General features: G+C 34.3%; 2 protein-coding genes across 4 annotated transcripts in view; one reads left to right on the top strand and one right to left on the bottom strand.

Moving 5' to 3' along the window:
• LOC128675795 (microtubule-associated protein futsch) overlaps positions 1 to 18,786 on the top strand; it is a 163,337-nt gene that overhangs the window by 88,652 nt on the left and 55,899 nt on the right. For all 3 annotated transcript variants that reach the window (XM_053755470.1, XM_053755471.1, XM_053755468.1), the window contains exon 2: positions 4,625 to 4,723. In XM_053755470.1, coding sequence (XP_053611445.1) covers positions 4,625 to 4,723 — 99 coding nt within the window. The remainder of the gene's footprint in view (positions 1 to 4,624; positions 4,724 to 18,786) is intronic.
• On the bottom strand, positions 715 to 2,903 carry LOC128675797 (facilitated trehalose transporter Tret1-2 homolog). Its single transcript, XM_053755480.1, has 3 exons — positions 2,745 to 2,903; positions 2,458 to 2,590; positions 715 to 2,085 (listed from the first exon to the last, which is right to left on the bottom strand). Exons 1-3 carry the CDS (start codon positions 2,772 to 2,774, stop codon positions 788 to 790), a joined length of 1,461 nt encoding a protein of 486 aa, XP_053611455.1. The 5' UTR covers positions 2,775 to 2,903; the 3' UTR covers positions 715 to 787.

Raw genomic sequence — 18,786 nt, 5'->3', positions numbered from 1 at the left:
CAATCACATTTACCCTATCTGTTTATTGGTTTCAAAGATGTTTTGGGAAGAAAGCAACCCGGTACTTACCCAAATACATTATAGGAAATTGCATATTATATGCCTAAAAGTATGTTAGCTGTCAATATTAATCTTTGCTGTGTCCGAATAGACATATGTTGAATCCGTGTTTTCAATTATCATGCATTTGATATTTTGTAGTAAAACTATACTTTTTGATAGGGCAAAGGCATTACATTTTTATTCATATTACATTTTTATTCAGTTTCAAGTTTGTTTCTCTCTGCTTCCTCAGCCGCTGAGCGTTGGAGCTGAAAGTCCGTTTTTCTACTATTATTTCGTCTCCACTTATTCCAAGATCTGATCAACTGCAATTGCTTCATAGGAACTCCCAAGTTTCCTTATTATTTGCAGACAGTTCAGAAGCAAACATCTATCAAAATTCAAAATTCAATTCAAAGTTTGTTTTGTAGGTTATGCCATTTAATATCTGCAATTAGTCGAAAGCAAATATTGTTTGATTCAATCCATAAACTTTGAGTTTCGCTGGTCTCCATGTGGCTAATGTTGGGCAAACTTAAGCAATTAAAAATATTACGAATTCAAACAATAACTAGACCATTTGACTTTAAGTCACAGGATAAATTCTAAAGATGATAATAATAATATTACACCTCTAAGAGTATTAGGAATATGATCAAAAAATGGAAATAATAGATTTAAAAATATTTATTACAATATTTTACATGTCTGTCATATATAAGGGGAAAATATTCAGATCAATTATTTAGACATCTATAAAAAGCATCAAGTTATCAAAGGTATTGTTATCTTCAAGTTTACTTTCAACAACACAATTGGACATCTTCATTAATTCGTTAATTTCCGATAAGCTTTTACTATGAGTTTCTGGCAAAACATTATTTACTACATATAAAATTGCAGACATTGATAATAACGTTAGCAATAGTAAACCATATACTCCAATATGAGCAGTCAACGTTGGAATCCATTTTAAAATACTATTACCAAAGGCCCATAGGTATGCACAAGTTAAAGAACTGCCAATCCCTTTGTATGACATTGGAAATAGTTCTCCTAGAATGGAAAATGGCAACGCAGATGTACCCAGAGACATGAACATGATAAAACCTGTGATAAAACTCAAAACCAACCAAAGATAATCTTTAGCAAACATCTCAAATGATTGTAAAATTAACAATATCATTGTCATTGCTAAGAATACAAGAGAAAATGATCCAGTAAACAAAAACAGTGTTTTCCTTTTAATAATCTGAATCAAGACACAAGCAGTTAAAGAACATATTAAAGTCATTACATCCAAAATAATGGTACCTATATACTTGCCGTTAGCTAAATTAAAAACGTGTCTGAAAGAATAATTTGAGACCACATTTTCACCACTAAAACCAACAAAACTGAACAGCAATATCATAGTAGATAGGGGCTTAAGAAAATCGGCCTTTAACAAAGATTTCAGATAATCTACAACCTTCTCTCGGAGATTTAATCTTCTTATAGGCTTTATGACCATTTGTTGCAGTTTCCTTTTCTGCGTTGTTAGCAAATCATCTAATTCATTAAGGGCACTTTCATGAGCGCCTCTTAAGTTGTAAAAACACTCTTTTGCTTTTATTATATGACCTTGAGAGGTCAACCAGTAAGGACTTTCTGGAGAAAAGTAGGTTGCAATTAGAGGCGTCAGTGTTGTTAAAATACCAACTGATGAAATTAAACCCCAACATGATAACATTCCCGAAATGTGGCTAATCAATATTCCTAATGACATCATAGCAGTTTCTAGCATTAAAAATGTGGCTCTATAATTTGGATCGCAATATTCTGATATTATAATGCTGCTGGTTGCAACTGCTCCGCCTAGTGCGACATTATGTAGGATATTAACTGTGATAATGGTGCCTACATTTTTGGTGTCATAGCTTATTAACCAGCTGAGTAAAAGAGGTAGGGTGGTCGCATAAATAGCTATCTTCCTGCCTTTCTTCTGCATCAGCAAGGGTATAATGACAATTGATGGCAGGAACGCTATCTCCCCGGCGATCTCTGAAACAATAAATTTCTTCATCGCGACGGCCTTCTTATCGTTCAAGTTTTAATTTTCGCCTCATTTTAATGAACGAAAATTATGTTTTGCGCAATCTTCGTTTGATTTACGCGAGTTTAAATTGAGTTACGAACTTTGAAATGGTTACTAAAAATAAATCTAATTTTGACTGAGTAAATCAGACATCAAATCAGAAACTTAATGTTGGTACTCTCAGGTACAGCCAATAACATATCAACCTAATCCGACTTATTCCATTTGATATTAATGCAAAGTAACTTTAATAAGTAACATTATATAATGCTAACTTGCTAGTTTATGTATATGAATAAGTAACGATATTCTATAATGGACTTTACAGTCAAACTTACCAATGCTTTTCTGAACATCACTACTAAATCTCAAATGATTCCTCTCAGCATTTTGTTCCAGAAAACTTGATATAAATCCGAGGCTCAAACCGCAACTCAAAATCAAATTCAAAATTCCTGCGACAATGACAGTCTGAAATAATAAATATTACTTTCGTTCAGTATTATTTCAAATTACTTTTGGACAACGTTTTGTGAAGGTTCTCAATAGTAATGTATCAATAAATTATACTTCATTGAAATTTAAATATGAACCATTTATCGATGGTACCTTAGAAGAACCTTACCTGATTGAAAAAAGGTGTTCTGCTTATCATCTTAGCTGTTTTTCTAGTTAATATTTTCACATTTTATATGTTGATAAATATTCAACTACACTATTCGATCAAACCACTTGCAAAGAAACCATACCGATATCTGATATTCGTTCTACCCCGACAGCTGAGTCAATACACGTCAGAATAGTCTCGAATGGCGCAGAAAAATTTATTGTTTCGTCACACAGTTACATGGTAATGAAAATAGGATAATAGTTACATACATGGCTTTTGGCTTTTTGAGGAAGTTGTTTTGTGTGCCAAGGTTATTGTTATTATTTTTTTACCCGAGCGAAGTCAGGAAGGGCCGCTAGTTAGATTATGAGTAAACTTTGACGTCAATAGGAGATGTGAATGCAATGTTAAAAATATAAAATTTGAAATGACTCTTAGTTGTATGAAACAAGAATCGAAAGTTCAAGCTAATTGGTGAACACTGAATGTGTTATATTACCAATTAGCTTGAGCTGTCATTTAAGTGTGTTTAGCTGCAAATATTTATACGGCTAAAGTGTGACAATTCGAAAGATTTTTTGAAAAATAAGCCAGAAATGGGTGAACTCGTTTAATCTTCATTAGAGCATTATCATTCTTCTCAAGATCCGCACATCCGCAGTGTTATCTCTAGAATTAGTTGCAGAGTTCTGGAAACAATGGCCCCTGGCTGGCACAATGGCAGCAACGACCAGAGTGAATGAACAAATGACAATTTCTGGAACCTTTATAACTACTATTTAGCTTCGGTCATTTGGCGAGATTCGTCAGTCTGAATGTAATGATAATTTTGATCGGGATTGTGATGTTATTAAGAAAAAATATGTAGATAATGATAAAATACATTTTGCGAAACATAAATTGTGACTTAATTAAATAATTACCATCAAAAAGAGTTACTTGAGTTTTTTATCCATATTTTCCTGACCATTGCCAATAATTTAATTTGCTAATTAATATAAATTGCCAATTGAATAATTTAACCTATTGATACAATATAACGCGTGCGTATATAAAGCGTGAAGATGTAAGAAACACACGGAGAAACAAACAAATACAATTAAAGAATATGAGTTATATATACGATCATTTGGGAAGACATTTACTTCGTAATCAACCGTCTCGAATTGAATGAATATTTACGCAGAGTCTAGGGCAAGTGCCCAAATATTTAACTATAACACCGCTATTTTTCTCAGAGGAAAAGGAACGTTTCATTTAACTGCCTTATAACACAAAGTTCCTCCTCTATAAATATTTACTCGCGCTCCTAGTCCACAATTTCCCTTATTGCTTCCTGTACGGCCCTGGGGAATGATGTGGATAGATGTACAGACAACACCATATCACGTTACCCGCCACTGACCTTTATGCTATGACATTAGGGGCAGAATTCGCAATGAATCTGGATCCTGTGAGGCTAGATGTACATAATTACAAGACCTCTACACTAAATGTGATAAAATCGTGCCAACAACGCTTATGAGACGATAATTCTTACTAGATTATTTACAAGAATTTGCTTGGAGACAGAGCAAATGAAAAAAGTGTTTGTAAATATTTGTGGCACTAGCATTTACATTCGGAATATCTTATCTAGGAATACCTATATAATGTATTATAACTTTAGTACAAAACAAATTAATGTTAAGCATGATTGTATGAAATCGCAAAACATATGCACGAATCGATTCTAGTTTTGTGTGCACTGGGCAAATTACTTCCACTATTTTCTTTCCACATCTTAATAATTAGATTACATAAATTACTATATTGTTCTGTATTCTGATTAGCAAGGATCGAGATATCGGCTTTTATTAACAATAAATATTATATTAATAACGTATTTGTTCTAGGGCTGCTATCATGGGACTGCGGCGAGCACCAGGTCGACCTGGAGAAGGAGCTGGCCACCCTCACGGCGCAGGCACCCGAGGGGGAGGAGGCCAGATATGGTGAGTGACCTTCCCATCTCATAGCCATTACTTTATTACTGGACATACTAGACAATAACCCTTCTTAGTGATGATTTTAGTAATCTGGCATGGCTGGCTGACAAGAAAAGAGTTCTTATTTTCATTCTTTTATTTACAAGAATATTAAAAAGCTATCTAGCTCTAAAGCTCTAAAAAGGATTAGATTTAAAAAGCTAATTAGATTTAAAAGGATTTTTCAATATAATCAGTGTTTCAGCGTTGAAACAAACTATTTTAAATTCAAATTTTTAAATGTTATTATAGTATAGATTTAGGGTGAGTTGCTTTACTTTAACGTGCGCAGAAAAATGCAAAATAAATGCCAATTTGTCTAAACGTCAGCGGTGCGCCGATTAAAATTAACGTCAAATAAATTTGACGGTGCAACTCACCCTGCACAGATCGAAAGAGTCGTGAAATCTTTCCAATCCTATATTTTTGAAAGCTTTTGATTATTTATATTTAATTTCTTTATTATTTCAAGTCTTTTAAAGTTTTAAAATATTGTATTGGTCAGAAAAAAGCGTAGGCATTCGTCCCGGAAATTTGTCTGCTTTTGTGGATGCATAATTATGCTTGTAAATGTTGTGTTACTATTTTAAAATGAAGTTGTTTCTTACTCGAAATAAATTACCGAATTACCGAATAACCATTTTCAAAGCATGACCTATAAGATAAGCAAAATATATAGCAAGTTCCATAACGATATTTTCTCCAAAAAACCTAGTGAAAGATTTGCCTTTATAAATAGTAAATAGCTCAAAGCTGGACTGATAAAGCTAGGCCTGCGCAATGGCGGTCAGCCGCCGACAGAATGACGGATTGGTAGGGAAGACCAACAGGGTGGAAAGATAAATTGGATGGATTATGTAATTTCAGACGCTAGGCACTTTAGTTTGAAATTTATTATTGGAAATTCAGATATTTTTCTAAGGCATCTGGAGTTAGGCATATTATTATTTTTAGATGTTATTAATATTATAATTCAACACAATTTTAAATTGAACATATCAGCCTTTTTCGTGTCCATTTCTTAGAAAATATTTTTAGAAAAATATGTTGTTTCAAATAAAATACTTACTACCTATCAATTCCAAGAAATATCATAATAATTTAGGTTTAGTACAAGGCCTAAACCTAAATTATTATGTATAGGATAAAGCCTGTTAGAAAAACTTTTGTGTTCGAAAACGTTTCCTTTATCAGAAAATTATCAAAGCCTATAAAACTATCTTGAAAGGAGAGCCCTGTGCTTTCCCTTTGATATTCTTCCAAGCGATTAGAGTCCTTATAGACATGTATTTGTTCCTGAAAAATGGCATTTTGCTGTTTATAATGTTACTGACAAACGAGTCTTTGTCGTGTTCACCCCGAGTCATTCCTTAGAAATATCAAATTGATAAATCACAAAATATTAGTGAAGTAAGTTTTTATTTCAATATAATTTTCGTCCTGTTTCTGTCTCTCTCTCTCTCTCTTATCTAAGCGCTTTACCTGTTTCTTTCTTAGCCGTTGATTGTTGGAGCCCATTTTTCGTCATACCTATACATACATATTATCACGACGGTTTCCCATAGGCATGGACAGGAAAACATTAGAAGTGTTACTCGCTTCCTATATATTTGTCATATAAATTCACCATTCTTACAAATTACAAATCTAACAAACCAAATATTTAACAAGCAATATCATTTTAATTACGCACACGCTTTCTACCATATTAGTTCCAGGGGAAATGTTTTAATAAATATTACTTGTGCTAAAACTAATTTATAAATATTTCTGTCTTGATTAAAATTCCTAAATTGAGCAGAATTCTTACTCACGTCCAATTTCAACCCTGCAATGCATCCATCGTCATAAAAGTTTCTACTCTCTTTGCTTCGGGAGATCTACGTTGAATTATAGTTTTACTAATATTTCATTAGATAAAGCTATCTTTATAGATTGTAATCTTGTCAGCTATTGTTCTCAAATATTACTTTCAAATTATTTGTTTTCTTACTCGTGAATGGAGACTCTTATAAATATTTGAAATATTACAAGACTATTATGTATAAAGATTTACATACTTATTTTCAATCGACTAATTAGAGTCTTATCTGACTTTTACCTTTAACACAATCTTACAATAGTAATTAGTCTTTTGCAAACTAGTGACGAATCAAGTCACATTCCTCAATTTTACTTGTTTAAAAAATAAAATGATGGCTATAGGCTGCTCTCGAAAGGGATTTGTCGAAAAAGGAAGGGGAGGCCTTTGCCCAGCAGTGGGGCACATCGACAGGCTAGAAATCTGGAACTGGTTAGCTCGATCTTTTATTAAAAGTTTTTTTTTTTGTTTGGTTAATTATACATATATATATATATATAAGTATATATATTTTCCTTTCATCAGCACTTGATCACAATCATAATATGTTTCAATATACCTTTTGACCATGTACTTTATTCTGTACTTACATGTTATATTACTGATAAAAAATTATACATAAATTTATATTTAAAAAATGGTAAGCCCTTCTGGCATAATAGGGACCAACACTGTTTGAATGAGTTTCTTTCGGCATTTCTTCTCAGCAGTGGTCGTTCCGAAATGCTAGTAGTTTGTAGCTTTGGTAAACATCATTTAATTTAGATTATGACGTGAAAAAGTGCCTGTGAAGGCCTAATTTCTGAATAAATGATTTGATTTTGATTTTTGAAATTAAAACAAAAGCTTAAAAATCTAATTCTATTTTCGTAATTTTGATCTCTATCTTGGCAGTTTTATCTCCAATGCTAAGCGGATTGAAGTTCAAAGCCCTATTATTAACAAACTTTGTCTTTGGCATTGAATCTCGAACTTCGCCTCATTATGGATTCTGAACTGCTGTGCCTGTATCTACTGCATATTTTAATGTCGTTTCGTCACTGTTACTTAATTCAATCATTTATACAGCTCTTGGTATTCTATTTTTAGTCTGGTTTTCGTCTTTGTTTGTTGAAACACTAGTTTGATTTCTTAAGCTCTGTGACGAGAGATTTAGTCATTTTTATCGTTATGTATATTCTATTATGGAATTTTAAGGTTTCTTAAAGGAGATAAGGTATTTATTTCATTTTAGTAAGTTTAGTTTGGATTATTATTTATGGTAGACGGTGTGTGTAACGTTATAATATGCCTATTATGATTTGTAAAAAGAAATTTGATTCTGTTTCTTGTTTCTCTTCTTTTTACCAAGTACATTTATTTCCCTTTCCTTGAATATTTGCGTCCGACATCTCGAAAGATGTGTCGGACGCAAAATATTCACGTCGATAAAGTTGCATTAAGACATTGACAGGTACTTTTTGTTAATCGTTTCGGAATAATTAACTTCATTATTCTTCAAAATAATATCACGTCGGTTCGTCTTCTGTTTATAAAAAAGGACAAAGACTTTTTTTTTTTAAATACTAAATTATATTAAACCTTCCACAGATATATATATATATTAGGAAAAACCACACAGATTGAGCTAGCCCCAAAGTAAGTTCGAGACTTGTGTTATGGGATACTAACTCAACGATACTTATTTTATAACAAATACATATATAGATAAAAATCTAAGACCCAAGCCAATCAGAAAAAGATCATTTTCCATCATGACCCGACCGGGGATCGAACCCGGGACCTCTCGGTTCAGAGGCAAGCACTTTGCCACTGCGCCACCGAGGTCGTCCTTAGCTAGAGGTTTATAAGTTTGTAGACACCCCTAGCTGATTTATGGTCCTAGTATCCAGGTTCTTGTAATAAGATCCACATCATCTATCTTGTCAGCAGAACATTGAGGTAGTCGACTATGATAAGCTGCTATTGGGGTCATTATTATGCCCGGACTTTGTAATATCCCATATCTACTGATGTTTATGTAATTGTTCTTTTTTTATATTGCACTATTTGACGACCTCGGTGGCGCAGTGGTAAAGTTCTTGCCACTGAACCGAGAGGTCCCGGGTTCGATCCCCGGTCGGGTCATGATGGAAAATGATCTTTTTCTGATTGGCCCGGGTCTTGGATGTTTATCTATATATGTATTTGTTATAAAATATAGTATCGTTGAGTTAGTATCCCATAACACAAGTCTCGAACATACTTTGGGGCTAGCTCAATCTGTGTGATTTGTCCTAATATATTTATTTATTTATTTATTTATTTATATAAATTACCACAAAATCTAGAAGGTAAAATAAAGGGCCTATTAAGCAGTGAGCAGAAAAAGGGCTACTTTTAAACTTTCGCGTTGCATAATTATGTATTAAACGGCGATAGTCGCCCAGTGATCACGGACCTTTTCTAACAACAAGGTTCGAATCGTCTGGGAATTAAAAAAGGTATGTGCGCGTTTAATATTGGTCGTTTATATATAAGAAAAAGGGCTGATGATAATGAGTGGACATGATTCATTTTTGCGTGTGTAATTAATACTTACATTCATTAGGACTTTGATCATATGTCCGGGTAAATTTAATAAAATGCAAAATTTTGATCAGAGATCATACTTTTAATAACACTCACAACTTCGCAAAAATGACGATCCTTGTGAAAAATTCTCGAAGTTCCGTGCCGTGGCCCCATAGGTAACATTTGTCCGTAAATTTTCCACCTACCCTGATCTCCGGAGACCTGACACGAATAAAACTGAACACTGCCGGCGTTACGTACGAGAATACTGGAAAATTCACAAGCAACGCTGTATGGAATTTTAGATAAAAAAATCATTGGCGAGACATGATTTGCGAATTTTACTATCGTGTCCTGTAATATTAATAACCTACTTTTAAAAATTATCTGTTTTTCACAGTAAATTCTATATTTAAACTTGATTTTTTTCTATTGCCTCACCTCTCTCTGTCTCTTTCTAATACCTTGGTTATATCCGGGACTGTGACACCGCGACACTTTCGTATGGCGTCACCTCTTCTTGAGAATGCTATTAGGGCCTGCCTGCCAAGCAAGGCTGTGTGTACTTTAGTTATCCACGGAGTTAGTTATCCATTATATAGAGTAGTAAGATTCTAGGGCGGGGCAGGTACATTGTAGCTTTTTGAGAAACTAAAAATTTGACGTCAAGGTTTCTGAATAAATAAATACTTTTACTTCAGAGCACACGCCAACTCGCAGTTTCAATAGTTACAGCAAGAAACTCTTTGTTTGAAACTACATTTGAATATCTTGTCTTGAAAGTGCTAAACGCTAAACTTTATACCTACGCTATTAGATTCCCGTCTTAGTTGGAGAACTGGCTTGCGTTCCTGCATTTGCAATTCAATATGCTGCAGCATTTACTTCGATAAGTCGAATATAAGGTGAGCAATTAGTCAGAATACAAATTAATGAACTACTTTTCAGTTCAATAACTACTTATATTTTGTAAAAAAAAAGGTTATTAAATATCAAATATGTAATCCTAACATATTATAAAACAAAGTCTTCGGCCGCGTTTGTCTATCTGTTCGCGTTACTTAAATCAAATCATTTATTCAGAAATTAGATCTTCACAGGCACTTTTTCATGTCAAAATTTATATTAAATAGTAATTTCTCACAAGCTACATACTACTGGCATTTCGGAACGACCACTGCTGAGAAGAAATGCCGAAAGAAACTCCGTGTTGATCCCTATCATGCCAGAAGGGCTTACCATTATTGTTTCTTAGAAGTTTTTTTTTCTAATACTATAACATAGTACTCAAAAACCAATGCATGGAATTTCATGCGGTTTTCACCAATAGATAGTGTGATTCCTGAGTTAAGTTTTTACCCGAGATAAGCCGGGACGGGCCACTAGTTTATTAAAAAATAATAGAGATCTATATAAATTTCCAATTGGGTTAACTTAAAATGCTATTTTAGAAAATGCGAAAACGGAGAAAAATTCTCACGTAAAAATGTTATGTAACAAAAACTTACGACACTGAACCAAAGTGCTGAAAGATCTTTCATGTTCCATAAAAAGTAGCTGTTATACAATACTTTAATCGTTTTGCCAAACTCGGAAAGTTACTTTATCTCTTTCTGCCCCAGTGGACTCTGGAGGCTGTTTACATTGAGCTAGTTGACTGACAAGTGAAAGTGCTTAGTCTATCCCAATCAATCCCAACTTAATTATTATAAATGAGAAAGTAAGTTTGTTTGTTTGTTACCACTTCATTCTTTATCTTCTCAAATAATCTTCTGGAAATTTTTCATACATGTAATTTGAAGTACGAAAAAGGACATAGGAATAGTATATAGTATAGTAATAGAATATGAAAGGTATATTTCATCCTGGAAAAATAACTGCTCCCGTGGGATATACACGCGGGCAGAGCCGCGGGCGAAAGCTAAACTAATATTGTAAACGGAAGAAGTACTTTTTGTTTTGTTTGTTGAGGAGTAATTTTCGGAATACTCAATTAATCTCCAATATTCTCTCACCAGTAAGTACGTTATTCCTACGGGAGGAAATCCCTAGAATGGAGCTAGTATAAAATAAAAAATATTATGAGGTCTTTAAAAAATTATACAACGCTTAGGTTAACTTTGTTACATAAAAAAGAATAATCCCATGAATTAAGAATTCTCATCCGTCCAAAAGGAAGGCTAGTGACCCAGCACATCAAATAGTTATTAAGGAAGATTAGAAATTCTAAGACACAAATGAGGGACAACAAATCATGAATTATGGGATGACCTTAGTCTAACAGCGGATACACGATGAGACATGCGAAAGGATATTACTAAGGATATTACCGAACAGTATTCTAACGACTAAGCATTACTTGTACTGTAGCCTATACTATACCTACTACTCTACTCGTCTACTGCCTCAATGTGATTATTGTCTAATGACTGGAAACTGACGATAACCGGTAATGGCCGGGTCGTGAACATAAAGGTTTTAATGTTACACAAATAAATGTGTCTAAATCATGAAACGATTGTATTATATTATTTTATTTTATTATTTACTAGATTTTGTCCGCGGCTTCGCCTGCGTCAATTCTCTTACGGGGACAGTTCATAGATCTATCATTTCTTGCTTCATTATATTATTTTATATTATATTATTTACTTAGCTTTTGTTCACATTTGGCGGTCTTATCGCTTTCTCTTGTCTGAACGTTTTCCTGGTTTCTTCCCCAGCCATTGAGCGACGGAGCCCAGGGTCCGCTTTCCTACTTTTTCGTCTCCTCTTCGCACGGTCATCGGCATCCCTAGTTTTCTGACCATTGTCACGAATATCATCCATGACTATATCATACCGTATCGCTCAAAGCGGAGTGTGTAGATATTACTAACAAGCTAACAAAGTTCAAGAATTTTATGTAATACGAGTATATCTTATTATCGTTGTTACATGTCAGATACCTTTAAATAATTGAATAAAGTCCGATGCCATTGTTAGCAATATTAACACAATAATGTAGGAAAAAGGAATATAAGTTTTCCTGTTAATGGAACCTAAAATATGGTAATTCAATATCGGGCGTCCATTTAATTTGGACGGGACCACCGAGCACGGATGACGGCCAAGATAAAAGCGAAGGTCACACGTCAATCCCGGGGAATCCCTTTTATCCAGGGAATTTAACACCGAGATTGGGGGCAATTGATGAAATATACATGTGTTTACTAACCTTAGCGTCAGGGAAAACTTTCATTGGATCGATATATTGGTTGTAAGTTTTATAACATTCAGATTATAATTTCTTCTAGCGGTCCATATCAGCTTTGCTCAGATAAAATCATAATAAATTATACACCAAAACCTTTCTCAAGAATCACTCTATCTATAGAAAAAAAACACATCTAAATCCGTTTGCCATAAGAATGTACGATTCGTATGAACGTTATGGAATGTTTCAAATATCGACCAAAAAATGTGAATATTTTTTTATGATATCTTGAGAATTACTATTCTATCATTATGAGAGTATAAACTTCGCTATAGTATTAAAATGCAAGCACATTTTCCAATATCCCTGTAGTGCAATGCCAACAGTCGCTGTTCTACTTAGCACAGACGGAATCTAAAAGATTTCATTCAATTGATCTTCTTGACGACCTCGGTGGCGCAGTGGTAAGATTCTTGCCACTGAACCGAGAGGTCCCGGGTTCGATCCCCGGTCGGGTCATGATGGAAAATGATATTTTTCTGATTGGCCCGGATCTTGGATGTTTATCTATATATGTATTTATTATAAAATATAGTATCGTTGAATTAGTATCCCATAACACAAGTCTCGAACTTACTTTGGGGCTAGCTCAATCTGTGTGATTTGTCCTAATATATTTATTTATTATTATTTATTTAATTACCAAAGTAGACTGCATTTGCAAACTTGATTGCAAGCAAATCCACTTTTATTCCTAAAGAATTGATTCTTATCTTATTAATTAATTATAGAAATATTGCCTATCAGCTGTTAAGGCGTGTCCCTTAGTCGCCTCGTACGACATCTATTGGAGGATTTGGAGTGCTTGTATTCTCGGCGATACCACATTCCCCATAAACGCGATTGTACCTTTAATAAGATTCTTAACTTTCTTCATTTTGATCAAAATACTTCTCTTACCTATTTCTTTATGTACTAGATGTTGCCCGGAGCTTCGCTCCCGTGGGAATTTTGACAAACAACTAACATCTTGGATAATGTACCTTTCGAATGGTGAAAGATTTTTTGTAATGGGTTCGGTAGTTTCAGAGATTATCCAGCTCAAACATACTCACAAACGATTACCTCTTTATAATAGTAGTATAGACTTTTGGCCAAACATTTTGTTTCTTTGTACTCTTGTGAAAGAGTTCATACAAAATTGGATATATTATGAATGAAGTTTGGGAGCCCACAGCGCTCAATGTTGACTTGGGCGAGTTCTTTTGTAGAAACTGTGCAGGTATGAATATTTATTAACTTCAAATGAGGATATACAATTGAATTTAAGAATACATTCATGCCAAATTTCGTTTAAACTATTGCAAAATTCGAGCTCAACGTTATATTGAAATACGCGTATTTCTGATCCATTTGCGAATAAAAAAAAATATCAACACTGATTCAAAAAAGTATCATTCAGTCTCGCAAAATAAAACATTTCAGTATAGCCTGTGAAAATCTCCTATGCCTGGAATAGTGCAAAACATTTATCCCGTTTCGTATTGTCCTGCCAACCAATTAGCCTGCACAAAAAAGTGCACAGCTATATTTTCGCAAGCTCTGTGAATTTTAAAACAATGAGAAAATATGTTTCTTTCATAACCTTGTTTATAATCCATTTATCCAATTTTGTATGAAATAATTATATACATATAGTAATCATACTAATATCAAATCAAAAACAAATCATTTATTCAGAAATTAGGCCTTCACAGGCACTTTTTCACGTCATATTCTAAATTAATTGATATTTACCAAAGCTACAAACTACAGCATTTCGGAACGACCACATGCTGAGGCTGAGAAGAAATGCCGAAAGAAACTCATTCAAACAGTGTTGATCCCTATTATGCCAGAAGGGCTTACTATTTTTTAAATATAAATTTATGTATATTTTTTATCAATAATAATATGTGTATAATTAACCAAATAAAAAACTTTTAATAAAAGATCGAGCTGACTAATTCCCCCCGACAGCACCCGTTCACGCGTTAACGCGTTTATACCAGGGACCGGACAAGCCGTTCGTTTGCTTAATCCTTTGAGAAAAAAGCTTTCCTATATTCTTGTCTTACCTGTTCAATGGCTAACCCAATCCAATGACTATCCCATATGGTAAGGCTAACCCTTTCAAAGGATTTCCCATATGATATGGCTAACTCTTTCGAGGGGGTAACTCGTTCGTTATAGCGCTTACCCTGTTCGGCTTTCCCCTTAAATGTCTGCGGGGGGAGAGGGGTGTAGTTTTCATCACACCCCGCTCCTGTGCAAATTTGCGTAGCTCCGTGTGTGAAGAGCCTAAAAGACACGAAACGACACATTGAATCGTGTAAATAATAGCCCACCGGTTTACCGCACGCGCTTAGTAGGTATTTGTTGTGCATTGCAATTTATTCAAATTAAGACCGTATGGCCTGAGCTTAAAGCGTAAATTAGCCTGCTATCTGAACGGGTAACCCCTTCGTATGACTTCCTCAAAGAAAGGGTTTTGTAGTCGTTGATATAGCGCTTACCAAAGCAAATTGAACGGGTTACAGCACCGAACGGCTTTCGAAAGCAAACCCATTCCAAAAACCCCTTCAAAACTCGTGAACATACGAAAGTCAGTCTGTCTATTCCGCTTTCACGGCTAAACTGCTAGGCCGATTTCGATGAAATCTTGTATGCATGTAGTTAAAGATTTCCGTTCAAATATAGGCTACTGTTTTTCAAATATCAACCTTCACACGACTCTAATGAAGCAGCGTGAAAATGCTAGTTAATTATAATTACATTCTTACAAAACAGCTTTTTGCTTTCCCACAAGCCGTTTAAAACTGGTTTTATTTAAACTTGTAGCTTTAAAAAACAAAATTAACGCGATGAAAGCTCCGAGGCTTCATATGAAAGCCATTAATTAAGCTTTTAAAAACAATTGCCCGTGTAAGCTTATTGTTACGTTATTAATTACTGAAAGCTTCATAAATTTTTATTTGCCGATATCAGTTTCGCTTTATCACAGTGTTTACGAAGTAATAAATGTTTATGGAAACAAACAAATATTGATATTATTAGTCTGTCTTTATTATAGATTTCATGTTTTTATTAATCTTAGCATTTAAAATACAAAAGTAATTTTAAGATAATTTAAATGCTAAGATATTTTAAATGTTTATTTATTGAGTTTTTTTGAAATTCTGTAGGTATTTTTTTGAAATGAAAACTTCTTTACCGGCGTTGTGCACTTTTTGTGATGGGTGAAAAATGTTAAACTCGCGTCAGGACACGTGACCCTGATCGAAAATTCGTAAAACGTCACAAATGCACAACGTTAATATTCAAGTTTTCACTTCTGCCGGCACTGCCGGAGTGCAATCCATTTTTTTTATATCCTAAGGTTAAACCAAATCCATTTAAATCTCCATCCTCGTAGCCGACTGCGATAACGTAAGAAAACGAGAATAACCCAGAAAATTGCTAGAAACCAAGCACAAAAGATCCACAATTGAACTGCGCAACAAATAAAAGCGATCTAGGGTTCTACGTAAAGTATAGAGAGTTCAGAAGAGTAATTACCTATATATAAATATATTAGCACAAATCACACAGATTGAGCTAGCCCCAAAGTAAGTTCGAGACTTGTGTTATGGGATAATCCCATAACACAAGTCTCGAACTTACTCCCAAGTCTCGACCCAGGCCAATCAGAAAAAGTTCATTTTCCATCATGACCGGACTGGGGATTGAACCCGGGACCTCACGGTTCAGAGGCAAGCACTTTACCACTGCGCCACCATATCGTCAAAATACATTAAATGTTTGACAAGGAATATTTCTTATTATTTTACATAATATAAATAATTATATGCGTTACACATACTTTCTGGACTTATTGGTTTTTCTAATGAAAATATTCGACAGCGTAAAACGAAGGACATTCGGCCTAAGTTAGTGGTAAAAGCACTATCTCGATTAAGTCAGGGTCCTTGGTTCGCGTTCAGAAAATGTTAATTATCTCATAAAATTGTATTTGTCGTGAAAAAATACCTAAACACGTCTTTTTTGTGAATAAATTATTTTACACAGTTTTTCCCCGAAACGATGAGTTAGCTAAAGTCAGTGTTGATAATAAACATATCATTTCAAGATTGTTTTTGAATAATACCACAGTATAAATATGAGGACATAATTTCTGTTACTGTACTGTCTGACTGGAGATTGGAGTCGGAATTCGGGCAAGTGGGCCGGGCTCCGATAGCGGGTATAATGGCAATGGCTTCCAAAATGGCGTCCTTCGGAATTGCGACTGAATGTCTAGTTTACATGCCGACCGCCCTCCGTCGATAGCCTTCCGAAGGATGATCCAATCTTACATCAATTAATATGCGCTATTCGTAATAATGATAAAATTATTTTGTATATAATGATAAAATTCAAATTTTCTTTTAGACATATCGATGCCTATTCATAATTTTTTAAATAAATAAAAAATAATTTAATAATTGTCACTTAATATTATGCCTACAGGTCAGCCATAGAGGTCTATAAAAGATTATTTAGTACACAATTGGAACTGAGCAATCCAATTTTCATACCGAAACTCGCTGTGAAATTTCACCACTATGCATTTATCGCAGATGGATGAATTTGATTTGTTGGATATCTACAATTTCGGTGGATATCTACAATATCCACCGAAATTCAAGTAGTAGGTAACATTAAGATTTAAAAGTTTTCCCTCACAAAATGCGGCATAAACACGAGCATCTAGCAAAGACGTCAGAAGGGATTATATAAGGGCTTATGAACTTTAGCGTAAATGCGAAGCGTGGTACACGTTGCAAAGTAGACTTTGAAACAGAATTACCACAGGGCTTTTCATAAAATCATTATTTTGCTCTAAAAGCGTTTGTTTTTTTTTCTAATGTTTAGTAATTCCTCATTCGATTTCAACAACCGGAAAACGCTCGGATGAGATGAGATTATGATTAAACAGAAAAGCTAACAAAATAATCAGATTTCTTTGCATTAAGCGCATCAAATTCCGTCGCCACATGAAGGCATTACTCCCACTGTTGGGCAAAGCCTTCCTTGTCTGCTTCCATAACTGTTTCCCGCCATTCTGTCTATAAGCCTACCTGTCTTTCCGCCACCGCCGACCCCTGGTATAAAAATTAAATATAAAATATATAGTTTAAATAAATACATATTTTTAGTAGCAAGAAATATTATCTATACTTCTATATCTATAATATTATATAAAGAGGTAAGCGTTTGTGAGTTAGTGAGTTTTGAGGCGGGTAATCTCCGAAACTACCGAATCGATTTCAAAAATTCTTTTAATCATCCAATGGTGAAATCCAAGATTGCTATAGGCTATATTTTATCTCAAAATTCCCAAGGGAGCGAAGCCCCGGGCAATATCTAGTAATATAATATTTAGGTACGACGCGCCACAAATTGGCCTTTCTGTGACTGGCTTTTCGCGCTAATTAAGTAGTCACTTTGACTCCAATTCGTCCCTTCATGAAGTGTTATTTGCTCGTCCTTTCCCTTCAAGGTCTCGACCAAGGTTAGGCATTATCTGGAGAGACTCGTGAAGATTTATGTCGGCAAAAACGATGGGAATTGGACTCGAAATCAGGAAATATTGCTCGTAATTCTTTTAACCATATTTTTGTGTTGAGATTTATTGGTGAGATGAAAAGGTATAAGGGAATATTTATTTCTTATTTAGTGTGTTATTGTGAACACTGGTATCAAATTTTAGGGAAAATAATCCTTACATACCTATTATAAAACAAAGTCCTCTGCTGCATCTGTCTGTCTGTCTGTTCGCGATAAACTTAAAAACTACTGCACGGGTTTTCATGCGGTTTTACCAATAGATATTTTGGTTCCTAGGGAAGGTTTAGGTGTATAATTTATCTGTCGAGCAAAAAAAGCGGCACGGCCGTACCATCCTTTTCTCGAAGCAATTCAGGCCAATTTCGAACCCCAATAACTTCGTTGTGGATAAAACAGGAAGTCTGCATTTTCAGTAACTAAGCAGGTATTGTATAACATTTTGGAATTTCGGTAACATATTGTAAATGTTTTGGAATTTCGGTCTAGTTTTCTAGTTACACCAACTGCATTAATAACTTAATCATGCATTAATAAACTAATAACTTAATGTAATCCCATAGAAATATAGGAAATTACAAAGTTACATTTGCAGTTAATGAAGCATTGTACCTATATAATGGAAAGGGAAAATATATCGAAATATGAAAAAAAAAACTACTTTCCATACAAATTCGACTTATGACTACAAAAAGAAGTGAGATGACTAAAACCCTAGTCTTGTCTCTAAAAGTGCGAGACTTGGGTTTTTTACAGCATATTTTTGATGGCATT

Source organism: Plodia interpunctella, chromosome 15 (assembly GCF_027563975.2).
Source record: "Plodia interpunctella isolate USDA-ARS_2022_Savannah chromosome 15, ilPloInte3.2, whole genome shotgun sequence".
Taxonomy (NCBI): Eukaryota; Metazoa; Arthropoda; class Insecta; order Lepidoptera; family Pyralidae; genus Plodia; species Plodia interpunctella.
Note: the sequence above shows the minus strand (reverse complement) of the source record. Positions and strands in the feature narration are given on the sequence as shown.